Below are 24,457 nucleotides of genomic sequence, written 5' to 3' on the forward strand. Positions count from 1 at the left end.
TGGCCTTAATGCTGTCTGGTTTAGTAGTCAGTTCCAGTCAAGATATAAAGATCCTACCACGAGTCTGAATTGCTGTGATATTGTACGAATTAGTACGAGTCCCCTTCGAGGAAAGTTCTGTGGCATCTCTATTGCTGTGTTGTCTTCCATGTTCCATATTCTGATATGTTGAATATGTCATCCGAGTTTCTTTTGAGTGAACATGTTGGTCGGTGAGAGATGCCAGGGAGTAGAGGCTGCCTATGAGCCCTGCTGGTGGAATCTTTTTGTTATTCTCAGCATCTTTTTTGCCAGTGACTACTTCTGCAAATGTGGGTCTTGATGCACCCTTTCCAGTATGGATTGTCTCCTTTAACCTTTTAGATTTTGGGTCGGTATTGTAGAGAGGGCCACCTGAGAGGTCTTTGAGTGGCTACCCCCAGTGTTGTTAGATGCAGGTTTGGGTGAGTTACAGTCATTCAGCCCTGCATCTCTGCTATTAAGCTGATTCTTATCTCCTTGTGTTACGGCTGCCATTGGGCTAAGGGTGACAGGCATTGCATTATACATAAATTGGGGAGTATAATTCCTTTTAGCGATGGAATCATGTATCAATTCTACTTCTTGTGGCTTGTTTTCCAAGGTTCCCTGAGCCACGTTGTGTGGGTTGTTGTTGGATATACTGTTTTCATTGGGCATAAATAAGGTTGCTAGTTGATGCACTTGATTGGTTAGGAGACCTATTTCTTGTTTCATGTCATTGTTCTGTATACGAAGCTGCCGGTTCTCTTCAGATAAATTCTGCAGACTGTCAGAGATTGATGTGAGTTTCCACATTATGTTTTCCAGAAATTCTGCGGTTTGCATGTGGTACAATTTCATGTGTTCTGTACAGATGTTATCAATGTTTTTCAGGAACCTGATTTGCTCATCATTAAGGAGGGCACTTTCCCCTTGGCTTGCTTTTCTGCATTGCACACGATTTTCATGTGTCGCGATGATTGGTTGTTGACTGCAGACCTCTGAGTCCATTTCACACTCTGGGTTAACCGCTACTGAGTCAGTTTGACTTGAAGCGTGAGTCTGACTAAAGTTTGATATTTGGACGTTTGTTTGTTTATTTTCGACCACCGTGTCATTCTGGATATCCACATATTCCGTTGCATTTGTCATTTGTTCTTTACTTTCTTTGCAGAATGGGCCAATGTACTTTTGACATCACTGCTTGTTGAACCGCTTTATATCGCATTTGGTACAGGCCGCACAGTAAAATTGCTGACATGATGTACATTGGATTACTGCTTCCTGATCTACTTTACAATGGAAACACGTGTGAGGGCTTGTCGAAATTTCTGATTCTGCCATACTTTGCCTTTAGTTTGAAATTTGTCCGACTAATTACTTTTCTGCGAATAATTAAAACCGCTTGTATTTTAGGTGTTCTCTTGACGATGGTTTGCCTGTGGGGGGTTGGAATAAGACTGGTTATACAGTGCCTTTATGTTCACTTCTGAGGATTAGTATTGATACAACCATTGTATTTCTGCTGAGAGGGGAGTTTTTAAAGTTAAAAGAATAGGAGAGTTTAACATACCCTGGGGGGTTCAGTAGTGCAGGGCTTTGTGACTTCTCAAGGTTAACCACGATGTCGTCATATGCCTTTAGGGCACTAGTGTTTGCTGGCTCTATACGGGTTAGAGCTAATATAATGGAAGCAATAGCATAAAAAAGTATAAAACATGAAGGTACCTGTTTGTTTGATGATGGAGATGATGGCTCATCGGTGTTGGGCGGAAGAAGAGGAATCTATTGGTACTTGAATCATGCTGTATGGTCAAGGATAAGTAACTTGGATAACAAGGATATAGTTATATACTATTAGGATTCATAGAGTTATTTTTTGTTTTAGTGCCCAGACTCCACACCTACTCAATCCCATGGAGCCCAAAGGGATGCCCACTACCTGACAGGCAATAAATTCACTCAGGAGTGGGATGCCAGGCTACACAGGCACCATGCCCACACCTCCGCCAACCAGAACCTTGTTTCTCAGAGCACGAGGGTAGGGGCGTGGCATTTGACATGGTTGGCCCTTGCAGGAATTTACATTTTGTTGAAGCAGGAGCCAAAATGGTGTGTTTAAATATGTCCTTCACCGGTTCAGTCACCAGATCCCTTTCCGAGGTTTCATGGGTTATAGTACAACAGCAAAATCAAAAGCATGAACCATGATGTGGTTCATGCTTTTGAAGGGGGTAGCCTTGATGTCATGTTTTCACCAGAGTTCACAACATTTCCACTGTAGGAATTTAGCATTATTTAGAGTTGGTGGATCTCTGTTGGTCAGCTTTTGAAGTGCTGAGGGCTTATTTTTCATAGCCATGGATTTATACTTTTTGGGAAAGAATGGCCATTGACAAGTGTCCATTTCTTGCTCTGCAAAGTGTTCTAAGACTGATTTTTTAGGTAGTTTCTATTTTCATTTTTCTTTTCTTGTGCTACTGATGGCACTTGAGTTTTTTGTGTCTTTTCCTTTACCACTGGATTTTAGAATAGTAGTGGAATATTACCAATATTAGTTGGAGCATTACCAATAGGAGGTACCAGATATTTCAGTGGCAGCTGACTGATTTTTCTGTGTGGGTTTTTGAGAACTATTAAATAGCGAATAATGGATTGATTAATGGAGTGATTCCTTTGGGGGAATAACCATTTCTATTTATGTTCAAGTAAATATCAATAAGTCATATGCTGGCTATGGATATCGGAATTTTCCTGGTATGTATTCAGCTCTTACTAGGCGCCTCCGTAACCAGGTGGGAAAGAGCAGCAGTGCATAGCACATGCTTCTTGATTAGACCGGGGTTCGAGCCCGTCACCACCAAATAAGGAGGATGCGGAAAGGTCAGGGAATGACCACCGCATATCCCGGAGCAATATGGTCTTAGTTGCTAATGCTCCTAAAAACCAAATAACAAACAACAACAACAATAACAAACAATAACAACAACAACAACAGCTCTTCCTTTGTATTTGTATTTGTTTTTCTTCCTTCTGCCTCTTGCATACGTGACTGTATGTATGTGCTCTCCTTGTTAATTAATACATGTGGGTTTTGGAATTGAATGTACTATGATTTCATGATCCATTGCACCACATTGATCATATCATTATATTCCATGTGCAAGTGTTTTCTGAAAACATCTTAGTGGATTAAGATGATTAACTTTATTAAAACATCTTAGTGGATTAAGTGCACATAGCCTCACTAGCCAGTGCAAGTACTTAGCTATGATTGAATTAGGAGAGCATTGGTGAATTGAAAGTAACGATGATATTTCTAGTGGGGATTAGATTTTTCATCCGTATGTACAAATATTCATTTTGCAACTGTCACTCTTTTAGTTTTCAGTTTATAACAGATTTCCTCTTCAGGCACTTTAGGAAGGTGCCATTCTGAGATGATGCCTTGGAATGAATTCAGTGTCTTGTGGGGTGTTAATGTAACTGACATTCCCCCCCCCCCCAAAGAGTTGTGGTTTTTTTTTTTTTTTTTATGTAAACCCCAAACACGAGAGGTATTAGAAATTATAGTACTTAGTACCGTGCTTGGGTTGGAGGTTGAGAAAACGAAAGAAGATATTTGTTGATATTAGACTTGAACTTCTGTAGACTGTAATTTTCAAGAAATACATATGAAGGAAGGTTGTTTCAGAAAACGGCAGTTGAATGAGTAAACAAGGAAGATGAAAAGTTGGTTCTGTGAGTTTGAAGTTGAACAGTAAATGGATGTTTGCTGGTGGTGGCGGCGGCACGTGTTCAAACTGTTTTGAAAGAGAGAACAGAAATTATAGACGCCAATTCAGAAGAACAGTGCCCATGGAAGTATCTGTAGAAGAGGCAGGTAGCAGAAACAGTACGTCTATGAGACAGCGAGTGGACAGACTCTGTTAGAGATGAATCATTAATTAGCCTAACTTCCCTCTTCTGAATGGAATCAAGAAGTCTGAGAGAGGTTTTAGGGGCACCACCCCAGATATGAGAACAATATTCCATGGTAGGGCGGATTTGCAATGTGTAAAGAGTGAACAGCTGTTTGGAAGAAAAGTAATGCCGAGAGCGAAAGAGAAAACCAAGTTTTTTTTAGATGCAGAGGAATCAATATTTGTAATGTGCTTGTGCCAGAAGAGATTAGTAGTCAGGGTAATCCCTAAAAGAGGTATATCATTTTGCCTAGAAATTGGAGTGTCACCAAAGATAAGCAAAACAGCAGAAGAATCCTTTTTGCAAGATACAAGACAAGACTGAGTTTTGAAATCAACTAAGTTGTCTTTGCCACACTGGAGAATTACCTGGAGATCAGCATTTAAGGAATTGGTAGCAGATTTTTGAGAAGTTGAAGCTGATTGAGCAGGACAAGGTTTCTCAAAATGGAAAGTGGAATGCAACGTGCTATCATCAGCAAAACTATGGATAGAATTTCCAGTCAATAGAAGAAGGTCATTAATATACAAGAGGGAAAGAGCTGAACCTTGGGGAACACCAGCATTAGTGGAGAAGTTAGAAGACAGAGGGCCATCTACCATCACCCTCAGTGAGTGATAAGAGAGAAAACTGGATAACCAATTACAAAAAACAGTTGGCAAACCATAAGATGAAAGCTTGTTTAGAAGACCTTTATGCCAAACACGACGAAAGCCTTTGAGATGTCAAGAGCAACTGCTTGGGTTTCACCGAACTTTTCCATTGAATTAGTCCATAAGTGGGTAACATAAACCATAATATCACCAGTGGATCAACACTGACAGAATCCATATTGGCAATCGTTGATCAGACGGAAGGTTTCTAGGTAGTTTAAGAGTTGGCGGTTAATTGATTTCTCCATTACATTAGAAAGAGTAGAAGTAATTGCAATGGGACGATAATTGGATGGGAAGGATTTGTCACCCTTTTTAGGAAATGGCTGGATATGAGCAAATTTCCAAGCAGCAAGCATCAAGATTTTGAAGAATCTTGATGCTAAGAAAGCATCAAGATTCTTCAAAATCCTTCTGACATCCTTTTGACGGAAAACAACAGGAGGCATTGAATGGAGCGAGTTGGGAATGGTGGGCAGCGTTTTACCAAGATCATCAACACAGGAGTTGGAAGAAAAATGGAATGCTAGAAGGTTAGCTTTTACCATCTGGTTTGGAGAGAGGTGGGAGCAGAAATGGGCAAAAGTTGTGGCCAATAGCTTTGGCAAGAGACCAGAATGCTCAGCTACCATTAGGGAAAGAGGCAATTTTTCTTCTCTTAGCATGTTAAAACTAGTTTGGACTGATTAATAACTGCTTTACAATTGTTGTGAGCTTTGGTGTAGGCAGAAAATGAAACTGAAGAATTAGAAACAAGCCAATTACGATATTCAACGTTCTTCTCTTGAACAGCCTGAGCACATTTATTGGAAAACCAAGGTTTAGATAAAGGACGAGATTTTAAAGTGGAGTGTGGGATAAAGGATTCCATTCCTGCAAGAATAATTTCACTGACATGATCTGAGCAAACGTTGACATCAGAAGTTTTGAAACAGTAATCTGACCAAGAAAAAGAAGAAAAGAAATTTCGCAGGTTATCCCATTTTGCATTCTTGTAATGTGAAACAATACGAGGTTGGGAATAGCCATGAGATAAAGGCTCCATTGGAGAAGAGACAATCACCAAGTTGTGATCTGAGGTGCCTAAAGGACCTCTCTCTTCAACTGTGTACTTAGAAGGGTTGCTTGTGAGAAAAAGATCAAGTGTGTTGGCTGTATGGTTAGGACTGTTAGTTCTCTACAAGTATGTTGCCAGAGTGAAGCCATTTGACTGATTTAGGTGAGCCTGCCAACCCTTCAAAAACTTTCTGGATAAAGAAGGGTGGTCTTTTTCATATGGGCTTGTCAAATTTCCAGGTATTATGGTGTTGGACCTGGTATATTTCAGTTCTTTGTCTCTTTCCTGAAGTGACATTATCTGGGTTTACCTAAGTTTTCTGACAGAGACCTTGTTAGGGTCCCAGAATAAAGATATACACTATTAAGATTCATAGAGTTATTTTTTGTTTTAGTGCCCAGGCTCTGCACCTCCTCACCCCCATGGAGCCCAAAGGGATGCCTGCTGCCTGACAGGCAATAAATTCACTCTCAGGAGTGGGATGCCAGGCTACACAAGAACCATACCGAACCTCTAACAACCAGAATCTTGTTCCTTGGACCATGAGAGTAAGGGCGTGGCATTTGACATGGTTGGCCCTTGCAGGAGCTTCTGCTGAAGCAGGGGCTAAAATGATATGTTTAAACATGCCTTCAATCATCTGATCCCCTTTTCAAGGTTCTGTGGGTCACAATGCCCAGCAAATAAACTGAATTCCTATGGAATATAGGCTGTAAGTCTTGGTTCTATGGCCAAAGTTATAAGTTTGGAAAAAAATTATACTATCAAAGGAATCATACATAAACATTGGGAGAGAAAAAAAATTCAAACCATTAACTGTATAATACAAACAACACATTTATTTTCCCAAAAACTCTTGAGTTACACGGTTTTAAGATACCATTCCATACCATCTTCTTCAAGTTCTACGCCCTCAGACAAGTTCAAGGCTCCATTGATGCCATGCTTTCCTTTTAATTCCTGCATAATTTCCTCTTCCCACTCTCCTTCTCCCAACAGTCCTCTTCCCACACATCTTCCCGTTAATCACTTTCCTCAACATGCTTTCTCATCTCAATACACCTTTATAAAGTTCTTTTGTATTCTTCGTATTTCTTTTACAAACATTTTCTCTTCTACTTTTCTCAAAACTTCCACATTACTCACCCTGTCCACCCATTTCATCCTTTCCATCCTCCTCCACTCCCACATTTCGAAAGCATCTAGCCATCTGATCTCCTCTCTTCCCAGTGTCCATGTCTTTGAACCATATAGTACAACAGTCTATATTAATTGTTTTCACCATTTTCTTTCTTAATTCCTTCTTAAAATTTCTTCTCAATAGGTTTTTTTTTATTACTAAGTGTTAGGCAATATTAGCATTAGTAGAGACATATGATGCAAGAAAGCAAGCTTATGCAGCATCAGCCAAAAAAAAAAAAAAAAACGCTCCTGTTTCACCCCTCCATTTGTTCCAAATACCTGTCCAGCTCAGCCTTAAATTTATTTAGGCTATCAACTTCCACAACAAAAGATGGAAGCCTGTTCCACCAATCAACTACCTGCTGGCTGAAGGCAACCTTCTGCACATCTATCGTACATTTTTCTTTCCTCAGTTTGAGTTTATGCGCTCTCAGGTGATTATTCTGAGCAAGAGGAAGAATCCCATCAGCACTGAGCATGCTCAAACCATTCAAGGCTTTATACACCTCAGTCAGATCACCCCCCGCAGGTGCCTAGTCTCCAAACACTGTAATCTGCAAAACTTAAGCCTTTCTTCGTAAGAGCAACCCTTCATTCCATTCACTAATCTTGTTGCCCTTCTCTGTACTCGTTGGCCCCAGGTGCCAATCATTATTGTGATCGAGCGATTCTCTGAGCTATTTACAAAGCGTTTTCTCACTGCAACAGTTCTTGTTAATTTGGAAAGTTTTTCTTATGTTTAAAGTTATTTATTGTTAACTTACTCTTACGAATTGTAAGTAAGTTACAGAAAGGAAAACCACCTTTCTTTTTTCTTTCCTTAAAATTAACAAACTAACTTACACTGCTTGGTCACTCTAGTGGCACTGCTCCTGCCTCCCTGTGGCGGGACCGGTAACCTTGGCAGAAAAGGTTCTCTGCCAAGGGCTAAAAGGAGCTGACATGGATCACAAAGATAGTTAGCCATCTGTTGAGCCTCGTGCCTCAACCTGTTCAAGGATAGACCAAACTGACTTTCACACTTCCCATCCTAAGAGACAAAGAACAGAAGTTTCCAAAAAGGAATCACCACTGTTTCTTATAATACATTCCCAAACAAGTCAACCGATAGGTGCACTTTCTCCATTTCTTATCCAGAAATGTCTCGAGAATGCTGCCGGATTCTCCAGCAGACTATAAGTAGATAGGAGATCTACTTATAGAGACTATGAATAGTAGGCACTCTGAAGCCCTACTAAGAATCTCAAAATTTGCAAATATTCCTGTCACAGTAACTCCACATGCCACCCTAAATTCATCCAAAGGAGTGCTCTCTGAGTGGGACTTATTAAATGTTACTGAAGAGGAATTAGTCCAAGAGCTACAAGACCAAAAAGTTATACAGGCAAAGCGAATTAAAATCAAGAAAGATGGTGAACTGGTTCCAACACGCAGTGTTATACTGACCTTTTCAACACCAATCCTTCCAGCTACAGTTAAGGCTGGATATCTGAACTGCCATATCCGACCTTATATCCCCAATCCTCTCAGGTGCTTCAAGTGCCAAAAATTTGGTCATGCTCAAACAGTGTGTAGAGTGGTTTCAGTGTGCCCCAACTGTGGATCCAAGGAACACACTCAGACAGACTGCCCAGCACAAACACCAGTATGTCCAAACTGTAATGGTAACCATCAAGCTTACTCAAAAGTTTGCAAAACCTGGAAAACAGGAAAGAAGATACAGAAATACAAAATAGAAAACAAAGTGACTTATCAAGAAGCAAGGAAACAAGTTTTGCTCACAGTACTGAAACTCACATATGCAACTGCAACACCACAAAAATACAAATCAGAAGAAACCCAAACTGAAGGTCCATACCACCAGCTACATCCATTTCTGGCTGGGCTCCGGCTGTTCTAGCGAATCCGCAGGAGTCCCCTAAAGAACAAGTAAAAGACCAAGCAAATAATACCCCAGTCACCGTACCACCAACTATTACTCCATCACGTTCAGATACCGAAAGTCTGAGAAATCTTAACCTGCGAAATACTGTAACCGCAGATATGGAAACCGATGACACCACTAACAATGATGAAACCGTCTTAGAAATACATGCTGAAGAAGACATGGATACTGCATGACCCACTTTCCCGAGAAAAGATAAAATAAAACTGGAATGCCATAAACAGATTGGCTCTAAAAAACAGTCAGAAATACTTTCTACTTCAAAAGCTAAATAATGGATCAGTTGATTCAATGGAATTGTAGAGGCCTCCGTAGCAACATAGATGATATTCATGACTTGATAAATCAGCATCATCCAGTAGGCAACTGTCTACAAGAAACGAATCTCTCTCCACAAGTGACACTTTCAGTTAAAAACTATACCTTGTTCAGGCAAGACAGGATCTCTGCCCATGGGGCACATGGTGGTGTAGCTATATTGATTGACAGTAAAATCCCGTCCAGACGTATTCCTGTACAAAGCACTTTAGAAGTAGTTGCAGTACGCCTCGCTCTTGGCACAACACTTACCTCTTGTATTCATATATATCTCACCAAATCAGAACTGCTCGATAACTGAACTAGATGATCTTATCTTACAACTACCTTCTCCTTTCTGCGTATTGGGTGATTTTAATGCGCATCACCAATTATGGGGATCTTTACATACAGACAACCGGGGACACACCATAGAGGCTTTTCTTGTAAAGCATAATATCACACTGCTGAACACAGGCTCTGACACCTATGTCCATTTTCCAACAGGCTCAACTTCTGCTATAGATCTGTCATTATGCTCACCAACGTTATTTTCAGACTTCGATTGGAGAGTTTCAGAAAATCCATTAAACAGTGACCATTTTCCTAAAATCTGTAAGATCTGCACAAGAAGAAACTTACCAGTAAGTGGTCGAACTAAGTGGAAATTCTCAAAAGCTGACTGGAATAAATATGCATCAAGCATTACACTAGATGATGATATTATTCATCATCACTCCATAGATGACACCGTTAAACACACATCACATATCAAATGTTGGTGGCAGCTGCTACTACCATTCCTAAAACTTCAATTAAAGGATCCAAACACAAAAATTACTGGTGGAATTCAGCATGTAACACTGCTAAGGGTGAAAAGAACAAGGCATGGAATCAGTTCCAAAAAAATCCAACCACTGCCAATCTGATTATCTACAAGAAACTTAAAACCCAGGCCCGTTACATCGGCGAAAAGCTAAAAAAGTCTTGGATTTGTTTTACTTCACTTCATCTGTCTGTCAGGCGCCTCCGTAGCCAGGTGGGAAGGAGCAGCAGTGCGTAGCACACGCTTCTTGATTAGACCGGGGTTCGAGCCTGTCACCACCAAATACGGAGGATGCGGAAAGGTCAGGGAATGACCACCACATATCCCGGAGCAATATGGTCTTAGTTGCTAATGCTCCTAAAAACCAAAAATAACAAACAACAACTTCATCTGTCACTAAAGACACAAGTGCAGGACTGATCTGGTGTAAAATAAGATGCCTTACTGGAAAGTCTCCATCAATCCCCTCCTCAACCATTGTCTATAAAGGACAAGAGGTAACCCTTGCCGAGAATATTGCAAAGATCTTTGCGGAATCATTTGCTCACCATTCTGCATCAACCACGTATGATCCAACTTTCCTAAAAGCCAAATCAATAGCTGAAAAATATAAAATAAATTTCAGAACGAAGTCAGCCCCTCTCTTATAATGAACCACTTACCATGTATGAATTAGAAGAATCTTGATTTTTTAAGGAGTTCTTATGTGCTGTAATGTAATAACTAGATCGTATGTTTAGCTTAGCTTAATTTTCAGCACTCACCTCATAATAATCCGCTTAACTGGTGGAGCGTTTTACCACATACATAATGGTTATAGGATTCTAATAACTTACAGGGATTATGGGTTTAAAACTAAGTTATGGGCTATAAAAAAATTTTTAAGAAAGGAAAGTGCACCTTCCATTCTATGGTTGCCTAATTAAATTAAATTAAATTAAATTAAATGAAGAAAAAATAGAAGCTAACGACTTTCGAGATTCCTCGTCTTCAGTTAGCTATAGTGGGGGGAAATTAGCTTCTATTTTTTCTTAATTTAATTTAATTTAATTTAATTAGGCAACCATAGAATGGAAGGTGCACTTTCCTTTCTTAAAAATTTTTTTATAGCCCATAACTTAGTTTTAAACCCATAATCCCTGTAAGTTATTAGAATCCTATAACCACTATGTATGTGTTAAAACTCTCCACCAGCTAAGCGGATTACTATGAGGTGAGTGCTGAAAATTAAGCTAAGCTATACATATGATCTAGTTAGAAGAATCTTTAAAAAAATCAGCCAATAGTGCACATGGTCCAAACGGCATATACTACTTAATGTTAAAGAATCTAAATGAGAGAACTCGTTACTCTCTCCTAAAACTTTTCAACCAAATATTTGTTGCAAATGACTTTCCCCTATCTTGGCGACATTGTGTAGTTCTGCCCATTCCAAAACCAGGAAAAGACCAATCAGACCTGCATAATTATAGACCAATCTCACTTAGTAGCTGCTTAGGTAAGACTCTGGAAAAAATGGTACATCGTAAAATGGTATCTGGAAACTCAAACTACTGTGAACAACGATCAGTTTGGATTTCGAAAAACCGAACCACCTTAGACCTTATGATAAAGGCTGAGGCAAATGTGCGAAATACATTCATAAAAAATGAACATTTGGTTATGGTGAGCTTAGATATAGAGAAAACCTTTGAAACTACGTGGCGTCATGGCATCCTTCGTGACCTACATGCCCTAGGACTAAGAGGCCATTTACCAACATTAATTCAGAGCTTTCTCGAATATCGAACTCTCCAGGTCTGTTATTGAGGTACACTCTCCAAAATCTACATACAGGAGGAAGGAGTCCCACAAAGGTCAGTCCTTAGTGCCACACTCTTCGCAGTTAGAATACACGCTCAAACAACATCCATATCGAATTCAGTAGAAACTTATCTTCATGCCGATGACCTCACTATATCCAGTCACTCACAAAATATGTTCTCTATTGAAAGGAAACTCCAACTATCAATAAATAAAATACAAATGTGGATGTCACAAAATGGTTACAGACTGTCACCAGAGAAAACTGTTGCTATACACTTCTGCAAGAAGCAAAAACTGCACCCTGATCCTGAATTGCGCCTGGGAAATCATGCTATTCCAGTCAATGACAATATTAGATTCTTAGGTTTAATATTAGATAAGAAATTAAACTTCCTGAAACACATACAGCATGTACAAACTATTTGTTTGAAGAAAATGAATATCCTTAGAGTGCTTTCTGCGATGTCATGGGGAGCTGACCGACTCTCCCTTCTTCACCTGTATAAAACTATAATCTGATCCAGACTAGACTATGGTGCACCCGTATATGACTCAGCTAGAAAATCAGCATTACAGTCCATAAATACCATTCAACATAATGCACTTAGAATAGCTCTAGGTGCCTTCCAAATATCGTTAGTCCAGAGTCTTTATATTGATGCACACGAACCCCCATTATCGTTTCGGAGACAGATGCTGCTACTTACGTACGCTGCCTAACTTCGGAGTATGCCCTCACATCCCATCTGGCCTTACATGTTTACTCCGTCTTTCCAAAATTTATACAGAAATAAACCAAATAAAAATAAACCTGCTGGAATCAGAATGAAGGATGTTGCACAGAATTGGAGTGTCCCACTAGACAATATCCACCCAGACACCGGAAAAATGGAGCCTCCATGGTCCACTTTCAAACCTTTATTTGATGAATTCTTTCAAAAGTGGGGAAAACAGGCGTTGGACAATCAAAATATACAGCAGCTACATTCAACTCATGCATCAGCAAACACACACTGTCTGCAAATATATACTGAGGGATCCAAATCTGATACAGATGTAGGTGCTGCAGTAGTTCTTCCCACTTGTGCAATTTCCGAAAAACTTTTCCCAAGTTGCAGTATTTACGCCGCTGAACTCCATGCAATAAAAATGGCTATCAAACACGTCAACAGGTCTAATGAAGAAATTATAATCTATACCGATTCCTTGAGTGCAGTAACTTCTTTACAACATAAATGTCCGAACTCTCATCCTATTCTGAAAGAAATCAGAGCACAGTTAATTAATCTCACAGAGCATAACACAGAGGTAAGGTTCTGCTGGATTCCTGGGCATGCTGGAATCCAGGGAAATGAGAAAGCAGATCAAGCAGCAAAAAATCCAGTCAACCCCATATCTTCACTTGCCTCGATTCCTTATATGGGCTGAAAACTCATCATAAAACAGTTATGTACTGACCAATGGACATCAGTATGGCAGCAACAGACCCGTAATAAAATTTCCAAATAAAGCAAAAGCCACAATACTGGAAATCTAGTTCACGATTAAACAGACAAGAAGAGGTTGTCCTTGCAAGGACATGCATTGAGCATTCCCATCTCACCCACCTCCATTTGTTGACAGGGGATGAACCTCCTCATGTTGTTTCGCCCTACTTACAATGAAACACATCCTCCTCGAGTGTCCCTACAATCATGCTGTTCGATTAACAATTTTTAAATCGGTTTTAACCCAAAACAATTCATTAGAAATTAACCATATTCTCAGTGATGACACAAATTTATCTGATTTATTTAATTTTTTAAAACAAATTCATTTATATGAACTTATCTGACATATGACTGGGGGGGAAAAAATCATTTGCACAATTACTGTGACAGGCACAATTTGGCCTTAGTTGCCCTTGTGCCAATAAACTTCCATTTAAACCAACCAAACAATGATCTGTACTCGTTCCAAGAGCTCTACATCCTTCTTAAAATAAGGCCTCCAGACCTGTATACAGTACTCGTGGTGTGGCCAGACCATTGCCTTATACGAGGAGATAATCACCTCCTTATCCCTGCTAGAAAAATTCCCCTATATCACTGACAAGACCCCATGAGCTACTCTTGCAGACCATCTGCACTGCTCAGAAAACTTCATATCTGCCTGCACAACCACCCCCAGGTCCTTTTCATTCTCTATCACTGTCAGTGTAATACCACAGAGTTGATACATTACTCTGGGGTTACTTCTTCCCATATGTAGTACTTTACATTTGTCAATTTTAAACTTCTTTTGCCATCTCTCAGCCCATATGCTCAACTTTTTTAGATCCTGTTACAGCAGTGTACTGTCATTAGTGTCATTAACAACCCTGCCGACCTTCATTATTAACAACCCTGCCGATCATCTGCAAACTTGGACATTAAGCCTGATATACCATCATCAATATCATTAATGAATACAGAAAACAACAATGTAAACAAAACTGAACCCTGCAGTACTCCACTAATTGATTACCACTCTCAGTCTTCTCCCACTCAACCATCCCTTTAGCCATAGCAGCAATTTGCCTCCAATGCCACACTGCTCCAATTTGTGCAGCAGCCTTCCATGTGCAAGGGTATCAAAAGCCTTTCTAAAATCCGAATGTACGATATCAAAGTTATTCCCTACATCCAGTTCCTTTGTGACCACATCATAGTATCCAATCAAATTGGTCAGGCAAGACTTTCCCTTGACAAAACCATGCTGTGTCCGAGCTATAACTGAAGTCTTGTCTAGATGATCCTGCAGTGCTTCTTTAACCAGTGCCTCCATTAATTTCCCTGGATCAGAAGTTAAACTAACAGATCTATAATTACTAGAGTATTACTCCCTTTAACCCTCCTTTGTGAATTGGGGTCACATTTGCACGTCTCCAGTCCATGGGTATCTCCGCTGAGTCCGAGGAATCTCTCATAATTATGGCTAAGGGTTTGCTCACTTCCTTTGTTGCCTCCTTTAATATAACTGGATAGATCCCATCCACCGCGAGTGCCTTTTTTTATGTTTATCTTCAACAATTTCTTCTCAACTTTCCTCTCAGTTATTACAAAATCATCTAGCTCACTAGCCGAGTTTAATTCACTCCTGGCATTCTCCTCCCTGAATAACTCTTCGTGTGTGAATGTAGATGCAAAATACTCATTTAGTTTGTTAGCCCCTCAAGCAAGATCATCAACAGTTGAACCATCAATAACCAGTGGACCAATCTGATTCATCCCCTTCCTTCTAGAGTTTACATTGGTAAAGAACTCTTTGCTGTTTTTCTTTGCCTCCTTTGCCAAAGATTTCTCATAATCTGCCTTTGCGGCCTAATCTCCTTTGTGACTTGGTTACAGACCAGCTTATATCTATCATAGGCTTCCATGTCGCCCATTAATTTATAAGTATCCCATGCATTTTTCTTCTCTGCCATATGTCTCATTAGTTCATCTGACATCTATTTAGGCCTAAACCTTGAACAATATTTCTTAGTTGGTATGTAAAGCCTAGTAGCTTCCAAGATTAATTCTTTGAATGCCTCCCATTTTGAATTTGCTGTTGGTAACATCATCAGTTGGTTCCACCGTATAGAATTTAAATACTGTTTCAGACCACTGTAGTCACCTTAACGAAAGCAAAATCCCTTCCTTTTACCCCTGATGGTAGTTACCTCTGTGAGTAAATCCCACTTCAGCACACTTTGATCACTGCCACCTAGTGGTTCCTTTATCTGCAGATTCTTAATGCATGAAGAATCACTACTGATAATCAAATCAAGAGTACTACTCCCTCTAGTTGCCTCCCTAACATGCTGATTTAGAAAACCATCATCCAATAAATCCACAGAAGCCTTGATTGTGTGTGAGTGACCAATCCACAAATTCCAGTCAATATCGGGGAAATTAAAATCCCCCATTATAAGACTCTCTGATTTACTGGCTCACTTTATTTCTCTGTACAGTTGTTAATTATACTCATCAGAGCCATTAGGCCTATAACACACTCCTACTCTCAATTTTGATTTCCCAGTGCTTATGTCACACCAAACTGACTCGACACTGCACTGTCGAGTGATGTCGACTGGCTGCACTTCCTTGGATTTTAAGTGTTTCTTAACTAATGGCATAACCCCTCCTCCCTTCCTATCCTGTCTATCCTTTATGTACACATTGTACTCCCCAAATTCTAGTTCTGTATTCCTTATATCTGTGTGACACCACATCTCTGATATCCCAACAATATCTGCCTTTGATGTTTTGACCAATACCTCAAATTCATCAAATTTATTTAACAAAATATTCTTGCACCCTTTCTGTTTAAGTGTATCCCATCCCTGTAGAAACAGTCTCTCCTTAATAAGCACTCACCAGGCTGAGAAAAATTCTAATCCCTGAGCGTTTCACAATCTCTCCGGGGCCAAATTGATTGACAAGGCTCTCATCATATACTCCCTCCTATTGTGTCTGACCAGAATTGCAGACACTTTCAAATTGAACCCTAACTCATGGCTTTTTTTCATCATTGACCTGTACTTGTTAAGTAATTCTGCCAGTCTCCTATGCTTAATATCATTAGTGCCTATGTGTACAACAATATCAAATTTTTTGTGCCCTTAAAAGATGACATCTGCTTTACAACATCATCAACCTTTGTTCCTGGCAGACGTCATTATTGTACATTATGTTCAAGATCCTGAAAACTTGATACTTTGCATCTTTTTAGTCTAAACGATCTTCAGATTTCAGAAAAATTAACATGGGTAACTTCTTATATTGAGTAGGACATTTTCGTTATATGTTCTTAGTTAAGTTGGATATTATGTATAATATAGAAAGAAATAATGATGAATTAGAAAAGAGAGAGTAAGAATTTCCTCAATCTTAAATGCCATAATTGTTTGGAAGGCAGAAGGTGGCAGAATAGTTAGAATGGATAAGAGAAGAAAGAAATATTAAAGTGGTTTATGTGATTGATTCAATGTCGTAAAATCTCATGACTAAAGAAAAGGTCTAAAGAAAAGTGTGTGACTTTTATTTGATGATGTATGTCACAGACTGAATTTGTGAGAATAATAGTAACAGAGTTAAAAATATTACATAAGTCATGCTAAATTATTATTACTTTTTATTGTTTAACTTATGCTGAATTTTAATTGTAAAATGTCGGTTTTTGAACAGAGTTCATTATTTTTAGAGATGTGTGTGTGTGCTCCCTATGGGTTAACTTTTTGGGAGACATATCCCACTCAAAATAACACACACACATGCGCAGACATTGTTTATGTTCATGCATATGCTAGCCGATCAGTATATTATTGTTATTATTATTATTAGCCATATGGTGCAAGGAAGCCTGAGGCTTATGCTGCACCAGCGAGAAAAAAGGAGAGAGAGAGAGAGAGAGAGAGAGAGAGAGAGAGAGAGAGAGAGAGAGAGAGAGAGTCAGAAGTAGAAAGAGAAGATGATGATATCCAGCTCAGGACCTTGAGTGTTCCAAGCCCATACTCACCAGACAGTACATTGAAAGTGATACACACTTTACAAGGAGAGCTGGATGATGCATACTTTTCCTTTTGTTAAATTTGCATGATCTCTGTTGATTATACATGCTGACTGCCTATGCATGTTTGGGTTAAATTGCAAAAAATGTTGTCAATCTGTGTTCAATCTAAAATTGAACACAATCTAATCTGTGATTGTTCAAATGAACAATCTGTGTTCATTCTAAAAAATTAAATAGTATACCCTGAAAGCTGCAGTCATTTTGTAACACTTTTACAGAATTTTAATTCATATTATCAATGGATTTCAGCATAGGGTAGTAAAAAAAAATTGTTTTTGTCATACCTGGCTATATAAGAATGTTGCTAATGGATTATATGCAAATATATATCTTTAGAACAACTTAAACTTTTGAATTAGCAAAGTTAATGCAAAAGTTTATAAACTAGTGCTTTTAGTTGGTTAAAAATTTTAAGCTGTCTAAAGAAATATTTGCACATGGATTCTTTTTTTTTTATTATTGTCAAGAATGGATTACATTAGAGTCAAAAACTACATAGTTAAATTAAAAAGGAAACAAAAAAAGTGTCTGATTATTCATATTGAAAATCTGGTTCTGGTTCTGGTTCTGTCATGCTGATTTTCAGGGATTTATATTTTCCAAGGAAAGTTCCCCCCCCCCCATACTTAACTTGGTATCTAAATTTTTTTTTTCCCCATACTTATGATTTTTTTCTATCACTTAGTTGTCATTGTTCCACTAGTTAATGAACAATTTACTGTTTCTCCAAGATTCATAGTCTGTTTGCACAGTGTGATGGTTAGATAGCAATTATTGTAGCAGTTAAAAATCATAGTGTGATAACTGAAATGAAAATCTCAGTCTTTTAATTGAAAATATATTAGTTATCGAAACCAGATTTAATGCTTAGTGAAGGTAATAATAATTACTATTTCCCATATAGTGTCAAGGAATTCACATACTTTTGCTGCACTGAAAAAAACAAAGTAGATAAGAAAATACAAATTATATTAGCATTATTTGAGGCATATGATGCAAGAAAGCAAGCTTATACAGCATCAGCCAAAAAAAAAAAAAAAAAAAACCTTCCCATTTCACCCATCTGGTCACTCCAAATGTTTGTCTAGTTCAGTCTTAAATTTATTTAAGCTATCAACTACCAGAACAACAGATGGAAGTCTGTTCTTGTTGCTGTCTGTTGCTTCCCTTCTCTCAGGTAACTGTCCAGTTGACCTTTGAATTTATTCAGACTGTCAGTCTACCTGCAAGGGTGACTTGTAATCAATGACTTGCTAGCTAAAAGAAAACTTCCTACAATCTAATCTACACCTCAACCACTGTAATTTGAGTTTTTGGCCCCTAGAAATAGGGGGCAAAAACTTCTCTGAGTTTTTCGCCCATATTTCTAGAATTCTTTATAACAGTGAAAATTCCACCCACCTTAATTCATTTTACTAATTCCTCTCAGAGCCTTATAAACCTCAGTCAGGTCACCTCTGAGGTACCTGGTTGTCAAGCTCTGTAGACCACATAATTTGAGTCTTTCCTCGTACAGGCAAAGGTCCAAAGAAGGGCAACCCACCATTCTAGTTACCCATCTTTGGACCCTTTCAAGAAGCTCAATGCCTTTTTTTTTCAGATAAAGGCTCCATACTTGAACACAGTATTCCATATGTGGTCTTACAATTGCCTTATAGAGTGGGTTATGTGCTCCCTATCTCCCAAAGGATAATGTTCTATAAATCATTGATAGGACACCATTGGCTTTCCTGGCTGCCGTTGTTCAGATAGCTTTATCTTCCATATTGTAACTCCCACATAGTCCCATATCCCTTTTCTCCTCTACTGTTTTTATTTTAACACGACCACATGTATAATGTGGTCGGGTTAAAATAAACCCGACCACATTACACACCTTACATTTAGCAACATTAAAACATAGCTGCAACTTCTCTGACCATTTTTGAAGTCTGTTCAAGTCATCTCGGAGTGCTGTTTGGCACTGATCATTAACAACACTGCCAATCTTTACATTCTCTGCAAATATTGACATGAATCTTCTATCCCATCATCGATGTCATTTATGAAAATGAGAAACAACAGTGGTCCAAGAACTGATTCTTAAGGGACCCTATTCCTAACATTACACCAAGCTGAAGAATATCCATTAATCACAGCCCTGTGCCTTCACTTTTCAGTCACCCAGCAGTCCATCTTAGAATCTTACCAATAATCCCAATCTGTTCAAGCTTATACAGTAACCTCTCATGAGGGACCAAGCCAAATTCTTTGCTAAAGTCCAAATAAACTATGTCAAAATTGTTCCCAAGGATGTCGATTTGCTTGAGTGTGTACAGAGAAGGGCAACAAGATTAGTGAGGGGAATGAAGGGATCCTCTTACCAAGAGAGGCTTAAGTTCTGTAAATTGCAGTGGCTGGAGACTAGGCACCTGCGCCGTGATCTGATTGAGGTGTATAAGGCCTTGAATGGGTTGAGCACGCTGAATTCTGATGGGATCCTTCCACTTGCTCAGATTACGAACCTAAGGGGCATAAATTCAAATTAAGAAAAGACAGATGTAGAATAGATGTGCGGAAATTTGCATTTAGCCAGTGGGTGGTTAATTGCGGGAACAAACTTTCATCTGTCGTTGTGGAAGTTGATAGGTTGAATAAATTTAAGGAGGAACTGGACAGGCATTGGGAGGGAATAGTGTGTTTTTTTTTTTTTTTTTTTTTTTTGGCTGATGCTGCATAAGCTCATATACTTGCTTTCTTGCATCACATGCCACTACTACTACTACTTCTCCAATACAAAGGTATTCCACCTGAGTCCAAAGATGCCCTCATAATTAACCTTAATGGTTCAATACACTCCCTGGCAGCCTCCCTCAAAATTACTGGGTATATGCCATCAACTCCAGGAAGCCTTGCCTTTATGCCTTGAAGTTATTTCTAATAAGCAGCCATGTATAATTTTGAAATCACTAATTTCATATGGCTCAGTTTCACTTGCATAGCCGCTTCTCATCATGAAGAGTATTAGTATTAAGTAGCTATTAATTTCATCACCAACATTAGCTTGTTTATATAAGACTTTCTCACCCACTGCACATGGGAAAACTGATTTGCTTTCTTCTTCATTGTATTCATATACATTAAAAATTCCTTGTCTCTATTCTCTGTTCTCTTAATCAATGCTTTCTCATATTCAGCTTTGGCCACCCTAACCTTATTTGTGGTACTATTACAGATCAATTGTACATGTTGTAGGCTTAAGTACTTTTTATCATTCTGTAACTATCCCCATGCTATCTTGTTCTGCTCTATTTGACTGGCGAGCTCTGCAGTCAAAATGGATGGCTGGTCATCCATTTTGACTGCTCCTCCTGCAATATTTTCTTAATGGTATCTACGTGTGTTCATGGCATCTGTGATTTTTTTAAAAAGTATTTCATAATTCAAATGTATTTGCCCTCCCTCAGCAGATGCCATATAGCACGGCGCCTCCGTAGCCAGGTGGGAAGGAGCAGCAGTGCGTAGCACACGCTTCTTGATTAGACCGGGGTTCGAGCCCGTCACCACCAAATACGGAGGATGCGGAAAGGTCAGGGATTGACCACCGCATATTCCGGAGCAATATGGCCTTAGTTGCTAATGCTCCTAAAAACCAAACAACAACAACAACAACAGCCATATAGCACCTTAAACTGTCCAAGTTCCCTCTTCTGAAATTAAAACCCATACCTTTAACTACTGCAAAATCATACTTCACCTTCCAACTGATGATTGCGTGATCACTTCCTGACAGTGGTTCCTGTACTTTAAGCCCCATGATGTCATTTGATCCGTTAGTCAGGAATGAGGTCAAGAATATTCTCACGTCTAGGTGAAAAAAAACTAATTGAAATTAACTGAAATTTAGTAATATTATTCTACTGTGCTGTTTTAAGAGAATAATAATAATTAATTTATTTTCATAAGTATAAGGAATAACATCAACCAACCCATATAATTTATAGTCTGATTTACCAATTAGGACTGCACCACGAAGAAAATCATATGTTGGTTGTAAGGCAAGAAAAAGTCATCGATTTTGTGTTAATAGCTCTATTACCACGACTCCAGCAAAAAGTAATACATCGATATCACAGCAGGTTTCCAAGATTCCAGAACCACCAAATTCATGGAGGAGAAGGTAATGTACAAAAGTTCAGGATTTTCAGTAATAAGCAATTTTTGATGTAATATATGTAGTGTAACTCGTATGTAATGTATATTGTGCAACTTCTATGTGATGTCTATATTGAAACTCCTATTTGATGTCTATGGTGCAACTCCTTTATAACATAGGTATCAGAGAATAACTCTAATATTTCCATTATAAGCTAACTGCATTATAAGTGAAACTAAAACTACCTAATTGCAACTGCACTCTTCCAGATGATGTTAAAAATAGGCAACAAGGAATGGTTGAATCATTTGTTTTGTGTAACTGACCACAAATGAAGGTTATCACCCTTTCCTATCTTTCTTTGTGTTGATAACTTACCGGGTTTAGTTATCCTGGTCCTGAAACATAAAATCAAAAAACAGGCACTTAATTTCACATCAAAGGGCCTTTATCCCTATGATGGCTCATTCACACTATGCAGAAACTGAAAAGGGCTCTCATCCTTTCCAAGGCAAATGCTGTTGGACCAGGTGGCATCCATTATGAAGTGATTAAATATCTTGCACCAAAATCTATGGATCACCTGCTCCTTCTGTATAATAGAATCTTTAGTGAAGAGCAGTTTCTGGATGCCTGGTTCTAGGCAATTGTTCTTGCCTTTGTCAAGCCAGGAAAGGATCCTAAAACACCTACTAATTATATTCTATTGCTCTGAAAAGCTGTCTGTGCAAAATTCTAGAGAGAATGGTTAATTTTCGTTTAATATGTTATTTAGAATCAAATGACCTTTTCTCTAGTATCCAATGTGGCTTCTGAAGGAACTGATCCACTCTGGACCATCTTATTAGACTGGAAACATCCATCCAGGATGCTTTCCTAAAATGTGAACATCTTGTATCTTTATTCTTTGATATGGAGAAAGTATATGACACAACTTTGGCACTAATAATATTAAGAGTAGGAGACCGGCAGAATTACTTAACAAGTACAGGTCACTGTTGAACAAAAGCCGAGAATTAGGGTTGAATTTGAAAGTGTCTGCAATTCTGCCCAGACACGATAGGAGGGAGTATATGATGAGAGCCTTGTCGATCAATTCGGCCCTGGAAAGATTGTGCAAGGCTCAAGGGGTAGAATTTTTTTCAGCCTGGACTGTACTTGTTAACAGGAGAGATTGCTTCTACAGGGATGGGATACACTTAAATAGAAAGGCTGCAAGAATATTTGCTGATGCTATCGAGGCAGTGTTAGGTGGGTCGGAAAACTGCTAGCTTGGGGGGAGACAAAGACCAATAGATTGACAGTAGCCACTGGCAGAGGTGAAAGAGATTCTTGCACTGCTTCTATTAGAATGAGAAGAAGCCTGAAAAACAATATGCATGGTATTTCAGAGACTGCTGGGAGCCATTGCGGTACAAGTAAACACATGGGTTGTGTTAGGGTAGCTAAGAATAGAAACAGGTGCAGGTATACTTGCGTGTACACCAATGCTAGGAGTTTAGTAAATGAATTTGAGGTATTGCTCAAAACATCAAAGGCAGATATTGTTGGGATATCAGAGACGTGGTGTCACACAGATATAAGGGATGCAGAACTGCAATTTGGGGAGTACAACGTCTACAGAAAGGATAGACAGGATAGAAAGGGGGGAGGGGTTATGCTATTAGTTAAGAAACACATAAAAACCAAGGAAGTGAAGCCAGTCGACATCGCTGGACAGTGCAGTGTTGAGTCAGTTTGGTGTGACATAAGCATTGGGAGATCAAAATTGAGAGTAGGAGTGTGCTATAGGCCTAATGACTCTGATGAGTATAATAAGGAACTGTACAGGGAAATAGAGTGGGCCAGTAAATCAGAGAGTCTTATAATGGGAGATTTTAATTTCCCAGATATTGACTGGAATTTGGGGGCTGGTTACTCACACACTAGCAGGGCTTTTGTGGATTTATTGGATGATTGTTTTCTACATCAGCATGTTCGGGAGGCAACTAGAGGGAGTAATACTCTTGATTTGATTATCAGCAGTGATTCTTCATGCATTAAGAATCTGCAGATAAATGAACCACTAGGTGGCAGTGATCACAGTGTGCTGAAGTGGGATTTACTCAAAGAGGTAACTACCATTAGGGGTAAAGGGAAGGGTTATTGCTTCCGTAAAGGCGACTACGATGGACTGAGACAGTATTTAAATTCTATACAGTGGGACCAACTGATGATGTTACCAACAGCAAATTCAAAATGGGAAGCATTCAAAGAACTTATCTTGGAAGCTACTAGGCTTTACATACCAACTAAGAAATATTGTTCAAGGTTTAGGCCAAAATGGATGTCAGATGAACTAATGAGGCATATGGCAGAGAAGAAAAATGCATGGGATACTTACAAATTAACACATGACACAGAAGCCTATGATAGATACAAGTTGATATGCAACCAAGTTACAAAGGAGGTTAGGCAGGCGAAGGCAGATTATGAGAAATCCTTGGCAAGGGATGCAAAGAAAAACAGCAAATAGTTCTTTACTTATGTAAACTCTAGAAGGAAGGGGATGAATCAGATTGGTCCACTTGATATTGATGGGTCAACTGTTGATGATCCTGCTCAGGTAGCTAACAAACTAAATGAATATTTTGCATCGACATTCACACATGAGGAGTTATTCAGCAAGGGGAATGCCAGAGGTGTATTCAACTCTAGCAGTAAGCTACAGAATCTTGAAATAACTGGGAGTAAAGTGGAGGAGAAACTGTTGAAGATAAACACAAGAAAGGCACCCGGGGTGGATGGGATCTATCCAGTTATATTAAAGGAGGCAGCAAAGGAAGTAAGCAAACCCTTAGCCATAATTATGAGAGCTTCCTTGGACTCAGGGGAGGTACCCATGGACTGGAAATGTCCAAATGTGACCCCAATTCACAAAGGAGGATCAAAGGCTGAAACAAGTAATTATAGACCTGTGAGCTTAACTTCTGTTCCAGGAAAATTAATGGAGGCACTGGTTAAAGAAGCACTGCAGGAT

General features: G+C 39.0%; 1 protein-coding gene across 2 annotated transcripts in view; it reads left to right on the forward strand.

The window, feature by feature from the left end:
- The window catches only part of LOC150080881 (uncharacterized), a 597,772-nt gene that overhangs the window by 287,083 nt on the left and 286,232 nt on the right, over positions 1-24,457 (forward strand). For both annotated transcript variants that reach the window (XR_016547378.1, XM_090381140.1), the window contains exon 13: positions 21,304-21,462. Coding sequence is in view for 1 of the 2 variants with exons in the window: in XM_090381140.1 (XP_090237266.1) it covers positions 21,304-21,462 (159 nt within the window). In the remaining variant the exon portion in view is untranslated. The remainder of the gene's footprint in view (positions 1-21,303; positions 21,463-24,457) is intronic.

The sequence above is a fragment of the Mastigoproctus giganteus genome, chromosome 9 (genome assembly GCF_048544385.1).
Source record: "Mastigoproctus giganteus isolate SK-2022 chromosome 9, ASM4854438v1, whole genome shotgun sequence".
Classification (NCBI taxonomy): Eukaryota; Metazoa; Arthropoda; class Arachnida; order Uropygi; family Thelyphonidae; genus Mastigoproctus; species Mastigoproctus giganteus.